General features: G+C 45.9%; 1 protein-coding gene across 4 annotated transcripts in view; it reads left to right on the top strand.

The window, feature by feature from the left end:
• The window catches only part of DPM3 (dolichyl-phosphate mannosyltransferase subunit 3, regulatory), a 37,357-nt gene extending 18,260 nt beyond the window's left edge, over window positions 1-19,097 (top strand). Inside the window, exons 1-2 of one of the 4 annotated variants that reach the window (XM_085637429.1) lie at window positions 10,953-11,093; window positions 16,059-19,097. In XM_085637429.1, coding sequence (XP_085493555.1) covers window positions 16,107-16,385 — 279 coding nt within the window. In that variant the 5' untranslated portion in view covers window positions 10,953-11,093; window positions 16,059-16,106 and the 3' untranslated portion in view covers window positions 16,386-19,097. Of the gene's footprint in view, window positions 1-10,952; window positions 11,094-11,672; window positions 11,820-16,058 lie in introns of those variants that run through there. The other 3 variants (XM_085637430.1, XM_085637428.1, XM_085637431.1) reach the window with 3 other exon arrangements.
• The last annotated feature ends 609 nt before the right edge of the window (window positions 19,098-19,706 follow it).

Below are 19,706 nucleotides of genomic sequence, written 5' to 3'. Positions count from 1 at the left end.
TATTGTCTGGGCCTTCCTGGAAACCACACCAGCTACTATTGTCTGGGCCTTCCTGGAAACCGCACCAGCCTGTATTGTCTGGAAATTCCTGGAAGACACACCGGCATTTATTGTCTGGACCTTCCTGGAAACTGCACCGGCCTGTATTGTCTGGACCTTCCTAGAAATTGCACCAGCCTGTATTGTCTGGCCCTTCCTGGAAACTGCACCAGCCTGTATTGTCTGAGCCTTCCTGGAAACCGCACCAGCCTGTATGATCTGGACCTTCCTGGAATCTGCACCGGCCTGTATGGTCTGGACCTTCTTGGAAACCGCACCAGCCTGTATTGTCTGGGCCTTCCTGGAAACCGCACCAGCCTCTATGATCTGGACCTTCCTGGAAACTGCACCAGCCTGTATTGTCTGGACCTTCTTGAAAACCGCACCAGCCTGTATTGTCTGGGCCTTCCTGGAAACCGCACCAGCCTGTATGATCTGGACCTTCCTGGAAACTGCACCAGCCTGTATTGTCTGGGCCTTCCTGGAAACTGCACCAGCCTGTATTGTATGGGCCTTCCTGAATACTGCACCAGCCTGTATTGTCAGGGCCTTTTATGCAAACTGCACCAGCCTGCATTGTCTGTGCCTTCTTGGAAACGGCACCAGCCTGTGTTGTGTGGACCATCCAGGAAACTGCACCAGCCTGCATTGTCTGGGCCTTCCTGGAAACGGCACCAGCCTGTATTGTCTGGTCCTTCCTGGAAACCGCACCAGTCGGTATTGTCTGGTCCTTCCTGGAAACTGCACCAGCCGGTATTGCCTGGTCCTTCCTGGAAACTGCACCAGCCTGTATTGTTGCTGTATTGTCTGGTCCTTCCTGGAAACTGCACCAGCCTGTATTGTTGCTGTATTGTCTGGTCTTTCCTGGAAACTGCACCAGCCTGTATTGCCTGTGTCTTCCTGGAAGCTGCACCTGCCTGTATTGTCTGGTCCCTCCTGGAAACTGCACTAACCTGCATTGTCTGGATCTTCCTGGAAACTGCACCAACCTGTATTGTCTGGTCCCTCCTGGAAACTGCACTAACCTGCATTGCTTGGCCTTCCTGGAAACTGCACCAGCCTGTATTGTCTGATCCTTACTGGAAACTGCACCAGCCTGTATTGTGCTGTATTGTCTGATCTTTCCTGGAAACTGCACCAGCCTGTATTATCTGGACTTTCCTGCAAATACTGCACTGGCCTGTACAGGCTGCACCGTCCTGTCTACAGTGATCTGTAAAGTCAACATTGGCCTTTGCTGTCTACAATGACGTGTATGGACTGCACAGTCTGCATCTGCCTGGACTGCGCCGGCCTCGACAGTGAGCATCGAACTGTACATAGATCACCAGCCTGTACTATCCGCACAAGCCTTGGCAGACAACGCTACCCTATATATCCTGCCCTGATTTCTACAGTCTGACTGCCGTAGACAGTGTTCATGGGCCTGAACACACAGCACCAGCCTATATTGTCTGCACCATCCTGAACAGACTGTACAAGCCTGTTAGCACTACACTGGTCAGCACGGTTCACACTGACATGGACAGGCCTGGACAGCCTATAGCAGCCTGTGACTCAGCTCCAGCCAGGGCAGGGCCCAGGGTGCTATAGAGGCCCCGCTGACCCCAGGATATTGCACCCGCCAATGTAGACTGGCCCAGGCTGTAGATACTGCACTAACCTGTATGAGGTCTGTGAAGACAGCGCCATTTAGTGCTTTCTATAATAATAATAATGGGTCTTGTAGAGCGCAATGGTGACGCACAGCGGCGTGTCCCCGCGCTGAGAGTGTGAGCGTGTTCAGAGGGAGTCCTGCGGGGAGGGCCACTATCTGGTGTACAGATATGTTTTCAGCTTGGCTCTGAAGATAAGCTCTGATGGTTCCAGACGCAGTGCTACTGGAAGTTTATTCCAGCATGATGCGGCGAGGTACCTGAAGGACCTGCCACCCATCCTTGCTCTGGACACCTTTGGGATAGTTAGGCGCCCTGAACCAGAGGATCTCAGCGCGCGGGATGGCTCGTATTGTGTCAGGAGACCCTGAAGAGGAGGGGGTGCCCTGCCATTAATGATCCGGTGACAGGTGCAGAGGGCCTTGAATTCTACCCTGCTCCTGACCGGAAGCCAGTGCAAGGCTTGGAGCGCGGCTTTGGAGGCTGATCTTCTAGGAAGTTTGAGAACTAGCCGAGCAGCGGCATTTTGCAGGACCTGTAAGCGGCTCAGATTCTTCTCGGGGATACCTAGATAGAGAAGGTTGCCATAGTCCATCTTGGACGTGACTAAAGCATGCACTAATGTTCGGCGGGCTCTAACGGGAAGGAGCTCCAAAACCTTCCTGAGAGTCTTAAGGATCCCGAAACAGGTGCCGACCACCCGGTTGACCTGGGGGCCAAAGGTAAGATCGGAGTCGAACCAGACACCTAAATTCCTCGCCTCCAGGCAGGGGGTAGGTGTTGGTCCCAAGCAAGGAGGCCACCACGCCGACGTCCACGCCGCCCGGTCTCCCCCTACCACCAGCACCTCAGTCTTGTTGCCGTTAAGTTTAAGGCAGTTGGCAGACATCCAGGCAGCAAGATCTTGCATGCATGCTCTGAAGATGTCCGCCGCAAGGCCGGGAGTACGCGATAGGGAGATGACCAGCTGCGTGTCGTCGGCGTATGACACCATGCGCAGACCGTAGCTCTCCACTATGGAGGCGACCGGGGCCACATATAGATTAAAAAGCGTTGGGCTTAGGGACGAGCCCTGTGGAACCCCCTGATCCAGTGCCATTCGCCTGGAGTAGCAGTCACCCTGCCTGACTTGGAAACCACGGCCCGAGAGGAACGACTGAATCCATTTTAGCGCTGCGTCATCCATCCCTGCTTTGTTCAGACACTGTAGCAAGGTGGAATGTGCTACAGTGTCGAACGCAGCGCTGAGGTCCAGCAGGATCAGGGCCATAGTGTGGCCCTCGTCGGCCCCCTGTCTGATGGATTCGGAAGCCATAAGGAGTGCTGACTCAGTCGAGTGTCGAGGTCTGAATCCAAACTGGGTGGCGTGAAGGAGATTAGACTCTTCCACAAACTGCATTAACTGCTGGTTCACCAACTTCTCCGCCACTTTCGAGAAGTAGGGAAGGAGGGAGATGGGACGCAGATTCTCCAGTTTTTCGAAGCTGATATTAGGCTTCTTGCGGAGGGGGAGCACCACTGCTTGTTTCCATTCCCAAGGCACAGTGCTGGACCTGAAGGAGATATCCAACAGGTGCCTAATGTATGGCTCTAGTGTTGTCAGGCTATCGGCCAGCCGTTTAGGAGATGCTGGGTCCCGTGGGGAACCTGATTTCACTGATCTACATATGTTGATCAGGTCTTCAGCTTGCGGGGTAGAGAAATTGAGCAGCAACTTGTGACCATCTTCCTCTCTAACTGACGCCTCGAACTTTCCATCTGCCGCTGGTTGGGCAGGGAAGGTGGTATAGATTTTGGACACTTTGTCACTGAAGTAATCAGCAATGCGGTTGCAGGCAGCCACAGAGCAGTCCTCTGATCCCGCTGAGGATTTAGGGACAGCAAGATATTTGTATACACAGAACAATTCTTTCGCTGAGTTCTCTGCATCCAGAATTCTTTCGGCATAGTGGGCAGTTTTCGTTATCCTGATAAGATTATGATATGCTCGTCTGTGGATGAGGTATCTCTCTCTCTCCTGATTGTCATATGCTTCCCTCCACTGCCTTTCAGCACGCTTACACTCCCTCTTGGCACCCCGCAATTCCTCATTAAACCATGGTGCCGATCTCTGTTTACGACCATCCTTCTTTGGATGGTCTAACGGGGCCGTTTGGTCCAGCGCAGCCGTGATGCGGTCGTTAAGTAGTTTGTTTACCGAATCCGCATCATCGCCTCCAATGGGGCCATTGGCTATCAGAGCCTCATTGACCCGAAGCCATGTTCACCTCTAGTTACTGGAGGTATCTAAGGAGCCATCTCATATGCACCAACAGCCCTGCCACGTTTCTCAGTTCCATGCGTAGTGTGCTGCTCCAGTCCTGTTTTTTTTGCTTTGACTTCTGGGACGTGTAGTCTTACAAAAAATGTGTAAACGTTTCAGCATTGAAAGGAAGAAAAAAAACCTGGACAGGAGCCACACATCTCGCAAGGACCGGGGAAACTTGACTGCTATGCACCACGCCTTAAACCCATCTACCATTTTGAGTAGCATTTGTTGAAATCTTCGTCAGACTCCCCTTCCAGAGGGACCACCTTTTGCTGGAGAGCTCCTGGGTTTTCAACTAGGCACTGATTCTGTCCCGTACTCTGCCCTTCCTTCATGCCGGGCCCCTTGTGACCTCTAGCGGCCCTGTGGTGGACTCTTCACGCTTCCCCCAGTAGGTAGGCCTGACCTCAATCAGTCTTCTCCGCTGCCCAGGGCCTGCTTCGCGTGTTGTGTCTACCCCGGGCATCTGGCTCTCACACTTCCTCTACGTCAGAAGACCCTGGTCTGATGCCAGCCTGCAGTGGGAACGTCCACTCCCTTGAGTTCCCACTGCCCTCTGATAGAGCCGCGGCTGATTCCCGCTGCCCTCTGTGCCTGGCACAGTTTTCGCTGCCCACAGAGCCATGGGCTGGTCTCCCACTCCCGGGGCGCTATACCCGAGGCACTTTATTTTTGGAGAGGGAAAGTTCTCGCTGCGGCCTGAAACGATAGCTTTTGCTCCCTGAGTGGTTTCCAGTCGACAGTACTTTCATTCTTTGCCCTTGGCTTCCTCAGTAGTGTCCGTCCCCCTCCCCCATCCTTAATCGACCCGTATCACTTCTCCCAGTGCCCACTCGTCTAGGTCTGGTGTCCAATGCCCAGAACCCACCCCACTACATAGTGTAACGCTCTGTTGTGTTCCCCCACTGAACATGGCGTCCAAGTAGCCCTAGGTCACGTGTAAAACGTGCACAACCTCGTAGCTTTTTATTACTAGCAGCACATGGCCTCCTGGTACACGTAGTTTTGTTATTTACTTTGGAAATATGGTACATATACCCCAAGCATCCAAAGGGTTCTAGCCTGAAAACCAGGAGTGGCTTGGTTTCACACATTTCAAGGGCCACCTGCCAGCTAGGAGTACGGTGTAGGGCAAGGGTGTCTCTCTTATGGATTGGAAAGGGTCGCAATTTGTCTTCCCCTCGCTGACTGCCAGGAGCAGTGCCCTTAGGGGTTGGTTATTAACGAGAAAACAAAATGGCAAGTTTTTTCAGGGTTTAGAGGCAGGGTACAGGTTTAGGCAGGAAAGGATACTTGATGAAATTTCAGAACAGCTGTAGTGTCTCTTAAAGGCTTGTAGGGCTGGGTCAGTTGGAGACAGACACCTGTAGCCCCACAGATGACTTATTCAATGCATTCCCATCGACTTGTAAGCAATATTCTTATCGAAAGCTTTTTATTTCCCGGGGCTGCTGGCAGTTCAATTGTCATTAAGGTTTTCAGATGACTCCGTGCCACCAGGGGTGCAATGTCTCTGCCACGGTCAGTTCTTATACAAATTATTGGCTTCACGTGTGTTAGATCAGGTCAACTGAACTAAGACAACAGCTCCCAGAATGCATTGGATTGCTAAAAGAAAACTCAGGTCTGGATCACTGTGTTCTTGGGTATGAATAGTCAACTGGTAACTGTAATCTGGCATGGTGGTAGTGAGGCAGAGGAGGATGCCAGGCTGAGCCAGTGCTTAATTTGAGCTGGTGGTTTCCGGTGCTTGCCACTGGCACTTGATTGCCAACACCAGCACTTATGAAATTCTGCCCCATTCTGGTGCTGTTTGTCTAATTTAGAGATTAGCACAACAGTTGTTTAGTAGTTCTATTAACCTTAAAATGACTCATACCTGCCGGCAAAGCCATTCTTATAGCTTTGGGCGCCTGGAATGGTCTCAGTTGCCACACTTGGATGTATGTGCTGGCAGTAGTTGTGCTGGTACTGTCACTGGCATTGCTGGCAGGGGCAATTTGTGGTGCAAGCTGCAAAGACTAGTTGACGGAGGCCTGACACTTTTTTTTTTTTTTACAAATTAAGTACTGGGCCGAACTCTCAAGTTTTGAAAATTATTAGCAGCAAAAACTCAGAGGTCGAAGTGGGTGGGATCTGAGGGGCACGACGTGCCCATACTTTTTTAATTTCACAAAAACAGTTCCCCTACTTTATGTTACAAGGTAACCTTCCCAGGTGGTAAATTCCGACATTTGAGATGCCTCAGCTGAAGTGGAGGGGAGGGGAGAGAGTCTCCTGTACTGAAGCCGAGGGTAGGGCAGACAGATGAACAAGAAACAAGCCTGCTTGCAAAGGTGTCTGCTGCATGAAAGAAATGTAAATGTGAACATTTGGTTAATCTGCAAATATAAAAGCTGTGTGGAAGCCAGTATGGGTTTAAATTGTTGGAGCCAATTATTCGTTTTGAAAGGTAGTGTGAGGTGACCTGATGAGATGTGCAGTGAGTGCTTTTAATGGACAGTTATATAGAAATGTTTGCAGTAGGTACAATCTGCACATTACTCAGATCTATATTTTGTAAGCATATTTTCTATCTTAAATCTAAATGATTTTGTGGCAACCTATTTTATACTGTGTGTAAGGCAAATTTCCAAATAATGACATATATTTTCACAGCACTGTCATAGGCTGGCACCTCGTAATACTAAAAATACACAAGTCACTATTCCCCACTGCACTAACCAGAAATTAATTCCATGGCTCTCTGGTTACAAGCACACAAATCTGCAGTGATTGTATTAACCAATAGAGGTTTCACAGGGTAAAATAGTTCATGTAAAATAATTTTGTAAAGCACACGGTTACCCAAAGGTGTCCTAGTGCTAGCTTAGCAGTATGGACAGAAAGAGGTCTAGAACACTACTGGACCTAGATGTTAAACAGCCACGTTTTCAAATTGTTCCGGAAGGTGAGCAAGTTGGGAGAAGAACGAATATAATAGGGAAGCTGATTCCAGGTGTTGCCTGTGCAAGTAATGACGCTTCTGCTACCCCAGTTGGTTCTCTTAACTTTGGTAACCACCAGGGTCTTGGCTCCCAAGGAACGAAGTGTTCTGTTGGAAATATACCATTTAAATCTCTGCCTAAGGGCCTATGTTATGTAACGCCTTAAAGGCCGTACAGAGAGCTTTGAATTTGATTTGGTGCCTTATCGGAAGCCATTGGAGCTTTCCAATTTCATTTTTTACTGACTTGAATTTGGGTATGGTTAAAAGAAATTTTCCCTTTGAATAAACCTTATGGTCAACACTTTGCACTCATACAGCCGCCATACTTACAATTCACTATGTCTTCTAGATGTTAATTTGGGTATCTGCATAGACAGCATAAAGCATGGGTCTAAATTCCCTGTCTGTAATTTTTTGCTGACTTATCTAAATTTAACATAGCATATACTCTGGGCATCGACACGTTTCGGTGGTATATTCACAATAGGGCCACCTTCTTCAGGACAGTACATTTTTTCTCCTCTTAGTTAAAAAACCGGGTCATATATTGACCGGTGCAACTGCACTCAGTTTCTGCTAAAGAATTTTATTCAAATCACTACAACTGGAAGGGCGAAGTGGGTAACATATTTCATGATATCTTATTCAATGCAAATTCAATTCTTCGATGCAGAGAAGTTAATGTAGTTTTAGGCACTTGCCCTCTGTTTTGGCCCCTTCAGGTTATTAAGATCGAAACTTCAATCCAGATCGTTAAAAATTATTATATAGACAGCTTGTAATCCGATCGTGCTTCATCTACAGGTGACGGGTCTCAATGTTTGCCCATCACTTTTACAATAGGCTCGCTTTTTCATGGCTTTTCATCCAACGTAACCGCTTCGCCTACGTGCTTTCTACGACCATAGTCCAAGTTTGTCTTGTTTGAATTTGGGTATGCCAGACAGAAGTCTGGCTGCAGCGTTTTGTAAAAACTGCAGTTTGTTAAGGTGTTGCTGCAGCATATTAAGATACAGTCCATTACTCTAGTCTAACTTTGCCAAGACAGGAGTAGTCACAACTGTTTTTTGAGACTCTCAGGGAAAGAAGTGCAGAATATTTTTAATCATCCTCAGTGGGAAGAAGTTAGAGGCCATCACCAGGGCCGGACTGGCCGTAGCGGGCACCGGGCAATCCCCCGGTGTGCCGCACGGTTGGGGGCCGGTTTTGGGCCCCTGGGGGCTGTTTTTGTTACAGGGCCGTTTTTGCAGCATAGCTGCAAAATCGGCCCTATTACAAAATCGGCCGAAAACCGGCCCTGGTAAAGAGCTCGGCGGCACCCCCAAGCCTCGGGGGGCTGGCCGAGCAGTTTGCCAGGGCCGGTTTTGGTTCCCAGTCTGGCCCTGGCCATCACTGAGTTTACCTAGTCACCAAAGGTAACTTTATTGTACATTAGGACACCCATGTTTTTTGCTTTCTCAACTGGAATAGGCAAGGATCCTAATTCATCTGGCTACCAGGCTGGAAACCAGAAGGAGGTTTTGTTTTCAAATATAATCACTTCAGTTTTTTTCGGAATTTAATTTTAGGCAGTTATTGCTCATCCACGTACTAATGGCCAAAATGCACTCATGAAATTTAAGGTCTGTTTATGGTTCCTGATTAGACAATGAAAACAATTTGAGTGTCATCAGCATACGAGGTAAGGGAGAAACCAAAGGATCTAATAAGAGACACCAATATTGACACACATATATATTAAATAAGGTAGGTCTGAGCGAGGACCCCTGAGGACTCCGCATGGGAGAGAGAAAGGCTCAGAAACAAAAGAGTACGAGGCCACTGATTGCTTCCTATCAGAAGGGAGCAGCGCAAATAGTGCCTCTCTCACTGATTAGTTTAACTTGCATTTATTTTTAATTTAAAATGTGTTTTTTTAATATGCATTACCAGTTAGTTGACGGTGAAAGACTAACAAAATAAATAAAACCAGAATATGTTGTTCTTTTAGCCGCACCTTTGATCCCACTCTACGCTCACTGACCCCACCCCTATTGGGCTCTGGATCAGAGTCCCAATACTTTTTCTAATGTACTTCGACCCCTGCAAAAACTAAATATCATATTTAATTACTTCACCGGAAGTGGTGTCACACAAACTTTGTGATAAATGACAACAATTAATTAGCATCAATTAAATGATAAAACAACTAAAACAATTAATTCGGAAACTAATAACAGTAGCAAAAGTTCATGAGGTAGCGGGATGGCTGACAAAGTTTGTATAGAACCCTGACGGATCCAGAACAGCTACTCCCACCAAAACATTCAGTGGCACAGCCAATAAGTCTCATTCTTTGAAATCTATTTGCTTGGCCAATGTTTTTAACCATGCAGCACAACATCCTGGATGCTGTGCAGCATGGCTAAAGTAGATCCAAAAATAAACTTTCACACAACTCCCATCTGAGTTTGTAGTGAGAATGTGACAAGCCAACCAATAATAAGTAATGGGCTTTCTCCAAGCCACTCTGTTCATGGTAAGCCACAATATGCTTTGCAACAGACAGTGCATGCGCTGTCTAGTAAGCTTGACCTAAAAAGGAGTCTGAAGAAGGGCTTCCCCAGAAGTGTTGTTGCTTCCGGAAGGTTTTGCAGCTTCCAGGAGCCACTCTGCACTAAGCTGAGCAGGGGAAAGAGGTACATTTAGATATAAGGTTCTAGTCCTTTCAAGTAAGTGAGCGATATTTAGCCAACTGTGAGCAAGAGTTCCAACCCAACTCAAAATGTATGTGTCTTTCACAATCTGTGCAACTTGAGTTCTCTTTCCAAGTTAGGGGAGAAATTCGGTTACAAAAGCAATCGGGTCCCTCCGGGTATCAGACCCTCTAGTATTTAAAAACAGACATTGAAACGCGCCCCATATTCATGTCCTTAAATGTACTGCCAAATAACAGTGATTTCTGAAAAATGAATGTGAAAAACGTTTAGGTAGTCCATGCCAGTGAATGATTTAGTTCATGTTTATATTTCACGCTGTACTTAATGTTGCACCAAAATACATGTCAGATAGCAGGCAAAATAGATAGATCTTAAGAATATACTTAACTCAAGCGCGTACCTTCGGAAGGGGGCGTTTGCGGTGTTACACCTCCTAATAAATTACTTTTCTGAATAGTTGTGGATGGGTACTTCCAGTCGATTATAGTGTGGTGTCTTTCGGATTTCACCAGGAATTTTTACATACACACACCCTCACTTAGTAGCCCTACCAATCTGCATTCCTCTCCCCGTGTACTGCCCATTAAGCCCCTCTCATTATCTCTGCCCTCTTATAATGTATTTTAACTTTAAAGGTCAGCCTAATTTGTGGAAAATCTGAAGCTCACACCCCCCCCCCCCAATCTTACTGACCAAGCTATGCCCCTGACTTTACTTTTGAAGCCAATCCCTTACTTACATGAGCCAGGTCCCTTTTAGAGGCCTGTCACTTTAGCATCCCACTTAAAGCCCTGCAGATAACAGATGGGAGGAAGCCTTCCTGCTCATCGGGGCCTCATCGAGAAAGTTCTTTAATCTTTAACTGAAAAAGCGAACAATCTTGGAATTGTTGGAAGTAAAACATGAGTGGAACTCGGTTCAGCTCGTTTCGACCTCTGGCCTTTTAATTGTATTGTGTCTCAGTCCCTGTCTAGGGTGGGCTAGGGCTGATTTTGGAAACGCTGGTGTGTCATTCGGGAGTTGTGTGGGAGATTAAGGCCGGGCGCCTCTGAACAGGGCCGTTGTTGTCCGCGTGGTGTGACTGGTTCCCGGGCAGACTCGCATGGGGAGTTATCATTTCTCGGCTTTGGTCCATTGCAGGAATGTGAGCATGAATGCACCGCTCGGCAGGGCAGCGGCTCAGGGTTGCCATGACAACGGCGCCGGAATGAAGCCAGTGACGTTTCAGTTTCAACACTCGTCACGCTTAGGGAAAACTGGACTATACCTCCCGGCATGCCTTGTGGCACCGAGACCTAGAAATATCTGTCCCTGGCTGTCGTCGCATGTTTATGACGTAAAGGAGCGCGGCGAGCACTGCAGTGAGGTGGCGCTGGCAGAGATCCGGTATAGTGTGGAGGGAGGTGGGTACACTGTGTCGGTTATTGCAGGTGCTTCTCAGCACTGCTTGATCCGTTTATGCAGGGGGTGGATGGGACCTATGGTTCGGGTTCTGCTTAAGACCACCCATAAGAGACCTGTCTTGTTTATGTCGGGGAAGGGGGGGCGCTCTATGAGCCATGAGATGAGGCTCACTTGCAGGCAGCATGTGAAATACCTTTTAAACTCAGCGGGTGAGCATGCTGTATGGCAGCATAAGTCCGTATTATGTTATGGTACTTTATGCCACATATATAGGTACATAAGCGTGTGGCCGCAAAAAGCCGTAAAAACTATCGGCTACAACGGCAGACTGGCATGTGACGACTGTGTTGGGTACTCTAGTGTAATCTGCTTGACGGGATCCTCCATTTTATTCTGTAATCTTGTATGCTTGGATTGAGTTCCCATTTAGCCAGTTGACTGGCGATTCCCTTACAAACGGCACTGCTTCAATAAACTAATGTTATTACTAGATCTACGTCTTTTCACCAAGCCCATGTATAATGATGCAGAATTCTTAACAACACGTAAAAAAAGCTGCCGAATTTCTTACAGCGTTTTACTGTGCATAGCAGGCAAAGTCCCATAATCCCTGACAGCATGTGGCTGTACACCACAGGTAAACCTGCAGAATCCCTGACAGCACGTGGAAGTACATGACTGGTAAAGCCGCAGAATCCGTGACAGCATGTGACAAGGCACAGCAGGTAAAGCTGTAGAATCCCTGACAGCATGTGGCAGTACAAAGCATGTAAAGCTGCAGAATCCCTGACAGTATGTGGCAGTACATGACAGGTAACGCTGCAGAATCCATGACAGCATGTGACAGGGCACAGCAGGTAAAGCTGTAGAATCCCTGACCGCATGTGGCAGTACAAAGCAGGTAAAGCTGCAGAATCCCTGACAGCATGTGGCAGTCCACGACAGGTAACGCGGCAGAATCCCTGACAGCATGTGACAGGGCACAGCAGGTAAAGCTGTAGAATCCCTGACCGCATGTGGCAGTGCAAAGCAGGTAAAGCTGCAGAATCCCTGACAGCATGTGGCAGTACACGACAGGTAACGCGGCAGAATCCCTGACAGCATGTGACAGGGCACAGAAGGTAAAGCTGTAGAATCCCTGACAGCATGTGGCAGTGCAAAGAAGGTAAAGCTGCAGAATCCCTGACAGCATGTAGCAGTACATGACCGGTAACGCTGCAGAATCCCTGACAGCATGTGACGGGGCACAGCAGGTAAAGCTGTAGAATCCCTGACAGCATGTGGCAGTACACGACTGGTAAAGCTGCAGAATCCCTGACAGCACGTGACAGTACATGACAGGTGAAGCTGCAGAATCCCTGACAGCACGTGACAGTACATGACCGGTAAAGCTGCAAAATCCCTGACAGCATATGACAGTACACCGCAGGTAAAGCTGCAGAATCCCTGACAGCATGTGGCAGTACACAGCAGGTAAACCTGCAGAATCCCTGACAGCACGTGACAGTACATGACTGGTAAAGCTGCAGAATCCCTGACAGCACGTGACAGTACATGACAGGTGAAGCTGCAGAATCCCTGACAGCATGTGGCAGCACACATAAGGTAAACCTGAAGAATCCCTGACAGCACGTGACAGTACATGACTGGTAAAGCTGCAGAATCCCTGACAGCATATGACAGTACACCGCAGGTAAAGCTGCAGAATCCCTGACAGCATGTGGCAGCACACAGCAGGTAAACCTGCAGAATCCCTGACAGCACGTGACAGTACATGACTGGTAAAGCTGCAGAATCCCTGACAGCATGTGGCAGTACACAGCAGGAAAAGCTGCAGAATCCCTGACAGCATGTGACCGGGCACAGCAGGTAAAGCTGTAGAATCCCTGACAGCATGTGGCAGTACAAAGCAGGTAACGCTGCAGAATCCCTGACAGCATGTGGCAGTACAAAGCAGGCAAAGCTGTAGAATCCCTGACAGCATGTGGCAGTACATGACTGGTAAAGCTGCAGAATCCCTGACAGCACGTGACAGTACATGACAGGTGAAGGTGCAGAATCCCTGACAGCACGTGGCAGCACACAGCAGGGAACGCTGCAGAATCCCTGAAAGCATGGGGCAGTACAAGGTAGGTAAATCTGCAGAATTCCTGACTGCATGTGACAGACAGTCCTTGGCAGCCAAAGCCTATAGAAAAGACTTGCAAAACCTTAGTGCATGCAGCATTATCAACAAAGCACAGAGCTAGAGAGCCAAAGTCAGTGGCAAGCTTGCTATTGACAGGTAACTTGCAACGGCTTTAGTCACTCCGTGGTAATTCAGAAATACCTAACCATGTTGGTCGTGTAGACCAAAATCCGCTGCAAACCTTTCTGCGCGGGTGCATTGCATCATCTTAAAGGTAGCAAAGAAACCCTATAATTCTGGAAGGAATCCTGCTTTAGTTTTTGGCCATTTCTCCAGTTCACAACTTGATATTTTCTTTCATATTTATCATATGTATACTTGGGTAGGGTTTTCATGCCTCTCCCTGTCTCCTACAGCGCCTTCTCGTATGGGATCATGGGGTTCCTAGCTCAGCGCCAGAATGCTCAATTACGATTGAAAATGCGTTCTTACCTCTGACATTCATGCCTTGGTGTTCCTGTGTTTTTTTTTTTTTTTGTTTTTTTTTTTGATGGTTGGCGAAATTAGTGGTTCTATTGCGTTTTGGTTGACGGGATTTCATGAACGTAGATAATCTGTCTTGGTCTCTGTATGTTTGAGTGTACTGTTCACGTAAGGTGTCTTCTTGTTGGGTTTAATATGGGAAGAGTCATATTAAATTATATTCTAGGGTAGCCTTTTGAGTGGGACTATATAGAGGAGGCCTCTGTATTGAGGGGTCATGTGAAAGTATCTTTGTGTTGAGATGTTCATGGGGGCAGGGAGGAGGGGTCCTTGATAAAATAGCCCTTTGGGTTAGGGGAAGGCTGGCACTTACCATCATGTAGAGGTGGATTGCTTTGAACTATGGAGGGGCGCCATGAGGTATTCTTTGGGGAGGGGTAGGATCTATCCCAGCGGTCATCCTCTGTGTTGAGCCAGCCTCGTGCTTGTCTGCACCCTGTTAGGACTTGTGAAAGCCCTTCCACCCTTCTTTCCTTGTTACATCTCTTAGGCCCACGTTACTAGTCAGGCAGAGCAGCCTTACCTAATGGAATTCCACTCCACCTGAACCAAGTTTATTTAGGGTCTGGGAGTATCAGAACTGATTTTTACCATGCACGAATTCCGCACAGTAAAATCCCATGCAACACAGCCGCTAGGCCTCTTTTCACTTTTATTCTGAAAAAGGGGAGCATACAGTCGGTAATTGTGTGTGGTTTTACATCTGGAAAAATCAGTCCCACATAGTAATTCACCATTCCATGTGGTTTAACTTGTGACTGTTGGTGCTGGGGAAGATTTACCACATGGTAATAATAAAATCGAATTTGATTTTACAGTGCAACTCTGAATGATAAACCAAATATCTAATTGTGTACATTATGGACATACCTTAGAGGTGAACAGATATTTAATGCGATCTAAATGTTCTTTTGTAGGATGTGGTTACTCAGGAATGGGCGTTTTGATATGTAATAATGATAACTATAACAATGGAAACCGCTTTGAGACCGTGTAGATCTTTCAGAGACAGCAGAGAATGACCTAGTGTTTCTCATCATTAATGTTATTATAGTTTAAAGGAGCTACTAAGTAACCTAAATGACTATTTGTTATGATAGCACGGGTGTGTGTGTGTGTGTGTGTTTTTGTTGTTTGTTTTGTGTGGTAGATGAGACGTGGCACATTTTCCCGCAAAATGTTCTGCAAAGACCATGCACTGTCTATAGGTATCCCACCTTTTCCCCCATTCATCAACTGTTAATGTTGCCCTCCCACATTATACAAATGGCATGTTTCTGTTGTACCTTAGTTGGCCATAGAGTACATTTTACCCTCCTCTAGTGGAAACACTAGCCAATTGTCGGTCCTCGACAAAGCCAGGACTTTTCCCTAGTTCAAACACATCCACCAATGGTTTGAAAAATTGGACCTAGGATCATTTTGGTCTGATCCCCCTCGTTGGAGGCTTCTTCTAAGCTGCTGCCAAAACACGCTACTGGGAGCACATATACACAAGTCTTTCTCGCAGTTCCTCACTTGGTAGGCTCACAGATCGGTTTTTGTCTATCAAGGAGCGCCCATTTTATGAAACCATTCTTGACCTTCCTTTCCAGTAAGTAGCAAAATCCTTATATCTAAATAGAATGTCGCTATGATACACTGGAGCTGGGGTCATTTACTGCCCTATGGAATTCAAACGGGAGCTTTGTTCACTCCTCCGTATGCACTATGTGCACGTTGGCTGCAAATGAATCTATACACCATGTATTCTTCTGCCCAGCATACGCAAAGCCTAGAGGGAAATAGATAAGCCCACTCTGTTTGTACTATGGCTTCTGGAGATACGAGGAGGCAATAACAATCTAGAAAGAAAGCACAACTATTTACATTCTTTGCTCTAAGTTGATTTTCATTAATGACTGGATTAATGAGGAAAGCTTAAGGTCTTAAACTCTAGGTTAGTCCAAAATGGGCTGCTTATACAGTTTGCCTCCTTTGCACATATCTGACTCTGTTTTTTAGGTGGGGTTACTGGACCTGCTCCACTTTTTATTTCTTTTTAAAGAGAGCCATCTTGTGATTTTTATCATTTTTAAAGAAAGTTATGCTATGTTAGGTCACAATTAGTCTTAACAATTTTCTAACATTGCATTTAAATCATTATTTAATTCTGTAAGTTTTATGGAATGAATTTTCCGAAATAAACTTTTCTTTACTAGGCAGTGATGAAAATGACAGGACCTTTGAAAAAGGAATATGATCTTCCTCGGTCGCTCACCCTTTCTTGTTTGTTTTCCCCTTTTTGTTCCAGTCTTATACCAAGGATTGGATAGTGTCGGGGCACACCTCTGTCATCACCATGACGAAACTGGCCCAATGGCTGTTTGGGCTGACCCTGCTTGGAACAACCTGGGTCACCTTGAACTTTGATCTCTTGAGGCTAGACTTACCAGAGACCTACAAGCAAGTGATTTGGCCTCTCCCAGTGTACCTGCTTGTGGCTTTCGGCTGCTACTCCCTGGCAACTATTGGCTACCGTGTGGCTACCTTTAACGACTGTGAAGATGCGGCTAAAGAGCTTCAGGAGCAGATCAAGGCAGCAAAAAAGGACTTGTTGAGCAGAGGTCTAAAGTTCTGAGTTCTTGATTTGAACTGAAGGTTACTGATTTGCAAGACAGATTGACTTTGTAAATTTGAGACTTTTTAAATGATCAAGTGGTTTTGGTGCAAAGTAACTGCTGGTAACCATAGTGACAGGATACCGCCCAATGGTCATCTCTTTGAGCGATCTTACTTGTTAGATTGGATGGCACACGGATACCAGAGGCTGGCTCCCTGCATCACACCTGCTGCTGTTTATCTGGATTACCCCTCCCTCCACCCACATTCTGAACAGACTTGACCTACTCCAAAGTAACATTCCTTTGAATATTGTTTGATGTTGACCACATCATGGCAATAAAGTTCCAGAAATAAGACTATTTTGACATATTATCTTCATGTCTTCTCGATTGTCGTCCTCTGTCCCAGAAACCTTCTGAACTTGAGATATGATCTTTACTCTGGTTTTCATTTTAGGTGATCAAGAACGAGAAACAAAATAATCTTTATATATTTTCTGTAAAATCATGTTTATATTGTCAGATTAATGGGCAAATATGTGGGCCTGTAAAGGCAGGTTATCTGAATTAAATGGTCTCCTAAAATTAGACATCAAGGCACTGGGGACTCTGTCCTGGTTGGCTTTTTGGCTTAATTCACTGGATATGACTGTAGTAATTAAAGTCCGTTTTTATTAGTAACCAAATGTTGCCCTAACCTTTGATGTGTGTTTCTGTACGGAGGAGAGAAGTGTCAAATCTCTGATTTAAAGTGCAACATAAGCAGTATTCTAGAAATATTGGTATGATGGCACCAAACGTCCGTTTCTGTACCATGGATTGGGGGATAAAGAACAGAGTAACATACTCTGCCATGCTTCCCCTGCACTTTGTAAGCATGGTACAGGGAAGACCCCTCAGAGTTTCTTTCTCCATCCATTTCTAGTCCCATTCCTGCTGTCCTACCCTTGTCCTGGGCATTTGCTCCGCCTCCCCTAAACTTGTCTTTCCCCCTTCATGCTCAGGATTGTCCTTTAGGTGCCACATCTAGCCAACTTGCCACTTCCCACAGCTCCCCTGTCCTCTCTCTTCAGTCACCAAGCATTTTAATAAACAGTCCTACCCTGTGTATTGTCTCCTAACATTGCCCCTTCCTAACCTCACCCCTAAGATGCAGCCACCAGGTCATTTGAGAGACAAATCCTTCTCCCTACTTGGATAACTCATTTCACTTATTTTCTTACATTATAGATGTCCATGCGCTGACCAGAGTTTGGTATAAGAACACAAAATAAATAAATAAAACGTGTTGTACTAGTGCTACACGTAAACATGAAGACGGGAGAGCCATCCTTTGAAGAAGCCCTTGTGCCTATGCTGCTAATATTGCTACATAGGATATAATTCTCGATATTAAGAGGAGGTATTTCCGGTTATTTGAAACAATTTCAGGAGTTCAGTTTGCGACTTATAAATATACTGTTGTATGCAGTTTTAGAAGGCACTTCTTTAAAAAAAAAAAAATATTGCTCAACAATTGTGAACATTAGGTAGGACATATTCTTTGCAGAAACTAATTTTCGTTTTAAAAAGTTCATATTCTCAAATTGTTGTACAATAAATTATGGTTCTTCTTTGAGAGCCAATAGTTATTTGTCTTTCATGCATGACATTGTGGGTAAAGCCTGTAGATTTTTTTGTACTACGTTAGAAGACATCACTTTGTGTGGAAAAGGATTTATAAAAAAAGTTTTTAAAAAATGCCCATACAATTGAGAGACAGCATCTCGGGCAAACTACTCTTAGAACTAGAATGAGTTGCACCGCCGGGAGTGAAGCAGTGTTCCACAAATTGACTGCTTACATCTTTAAATGCGGCTGCCTCAGCTCCTTGTGTTAAGAGGTGAAGAGATTAATTTCGTATTTGTTTTGTTAAGGCTCTGCCCACCATTTTATAGAGATTGCATGCATTTTGACCACCAAGAACCTCTAATAATCATTCAGGTGGTTAGTTAGTTAATGTACAGATTTAATAACTGTAGCATGTCACACAGTAGATGACCTTAAATGTTTGAAGTGTGTACCGTATACCGGTCAGTTGAGCTAGCAATCTGCAAATCAGTTTGTGTCTTAATTTTATTTGACAGATCTGCACTCTAACAAGGTTTGTCAACAAGAAAAATTAACTTTTTGGAGAAAAAAAGTGTACAGGTTTTGAAAGTTATTTGAACCCCGTGACATTTTAAATCTAATTGTAGTTCCCAGCTAGACCTCGTGTACAGTACTAGTTACAACGCTTCCTGAGGAGAGTTTGTCCTGACAAACAAAAGCGCCATCTTGAGAGTATTTTTGTAATTTAGTTCGGCACTATCATAATGGTGTAGAATGATGTTGCCTGCTTTCATTCGGCAATGTTGTTGACACTGTTGAAAATGTCTAGCCCGACTAATGAAGCTGTGATGTCCAAGCTCTGCCGTCTTAAGAGTACATTAAATGAAAGCCAACCATTAAGCAGCATGTCTGTGCTATCCCATAATCATTTAAAATGTAATTTTCTAATTGGGAAAACTTCAAGAAACCGTTTGAGATAAGACTTCGAGATGATTAAAAGCATAAAACTAAAAGAGTCATAAACCTCTAGTAGTTCACAAAAAAATCTGTAAATGTCGGATCCAAAAAAAACTAACCAAGGGAATGGGGATTCCGCTGAATGCGTGAAAAAACAAGACCCCTGTCCAAAGAAAAGAAAATTATCTTCTGGAGTTCCCTCACTCGCCCAGGGTTGCCCCTAGGTGACATGCTTCATTATTGGGGCCATCCCAAACAGCTACTGCTTGGGGCGTGCTGAGACTTGCGGAACTACATAGGAGCACTTTTTGGAAAGAAATGTGGAGTGCAGTGTTCATGGAGTGGTGAAAGTGATGTTAAAAATACCTAGCTAGTGAGCTAATATGTTGGTATGGATAAAATGGGGGTTAACTAGTAAGGAAAAGTTATAACTATTATGTGTACACAGTCTCTAATATTCGGTCGACATGTTTTGAGGTATCCCCTAAACCTCTTCTTCAGGACCACACGGAGACCAGCCATATGCGTGCCACTCCTTGTTAAAACCTATAATAAAGTGAGGATGCACACCTAATGTGTGAGCACCCGTTCCAAAATACATACGGTTTAGTCTAATACTCGTAGTATTTATGCTTTGGCAATACTATGCCTCATGGTCTGCTGGGGTAGAGGGTCTTTTAGTCATACCTTCGTCAAAGCACACCTCCGTCTAATAACACCTACTGGCACCTGGGCGGACCGCATCTTGACCAATGGGAGTTGTTCTACAAGTCTCTCCTACTTTGGCACTT

Source organism: Triturus cristatus, chromosome 12 (assembly GCF_964204655.1).
Source record: "Triturus cristatus chromosome 12, aTriCri1.1, whole genome shotgun sequence".
Lineage (NCBI taxonomy): Eukaryota > Metazoa > Chordata > Amphibia > Caudata > Salamandridae > Triturus > Triturus cristatus.
The sequence above is the reverse complement of the archived record's forward strand: the minus strand, read 5'-3'. Positions and strand labels throughout refer to the sequence as shown.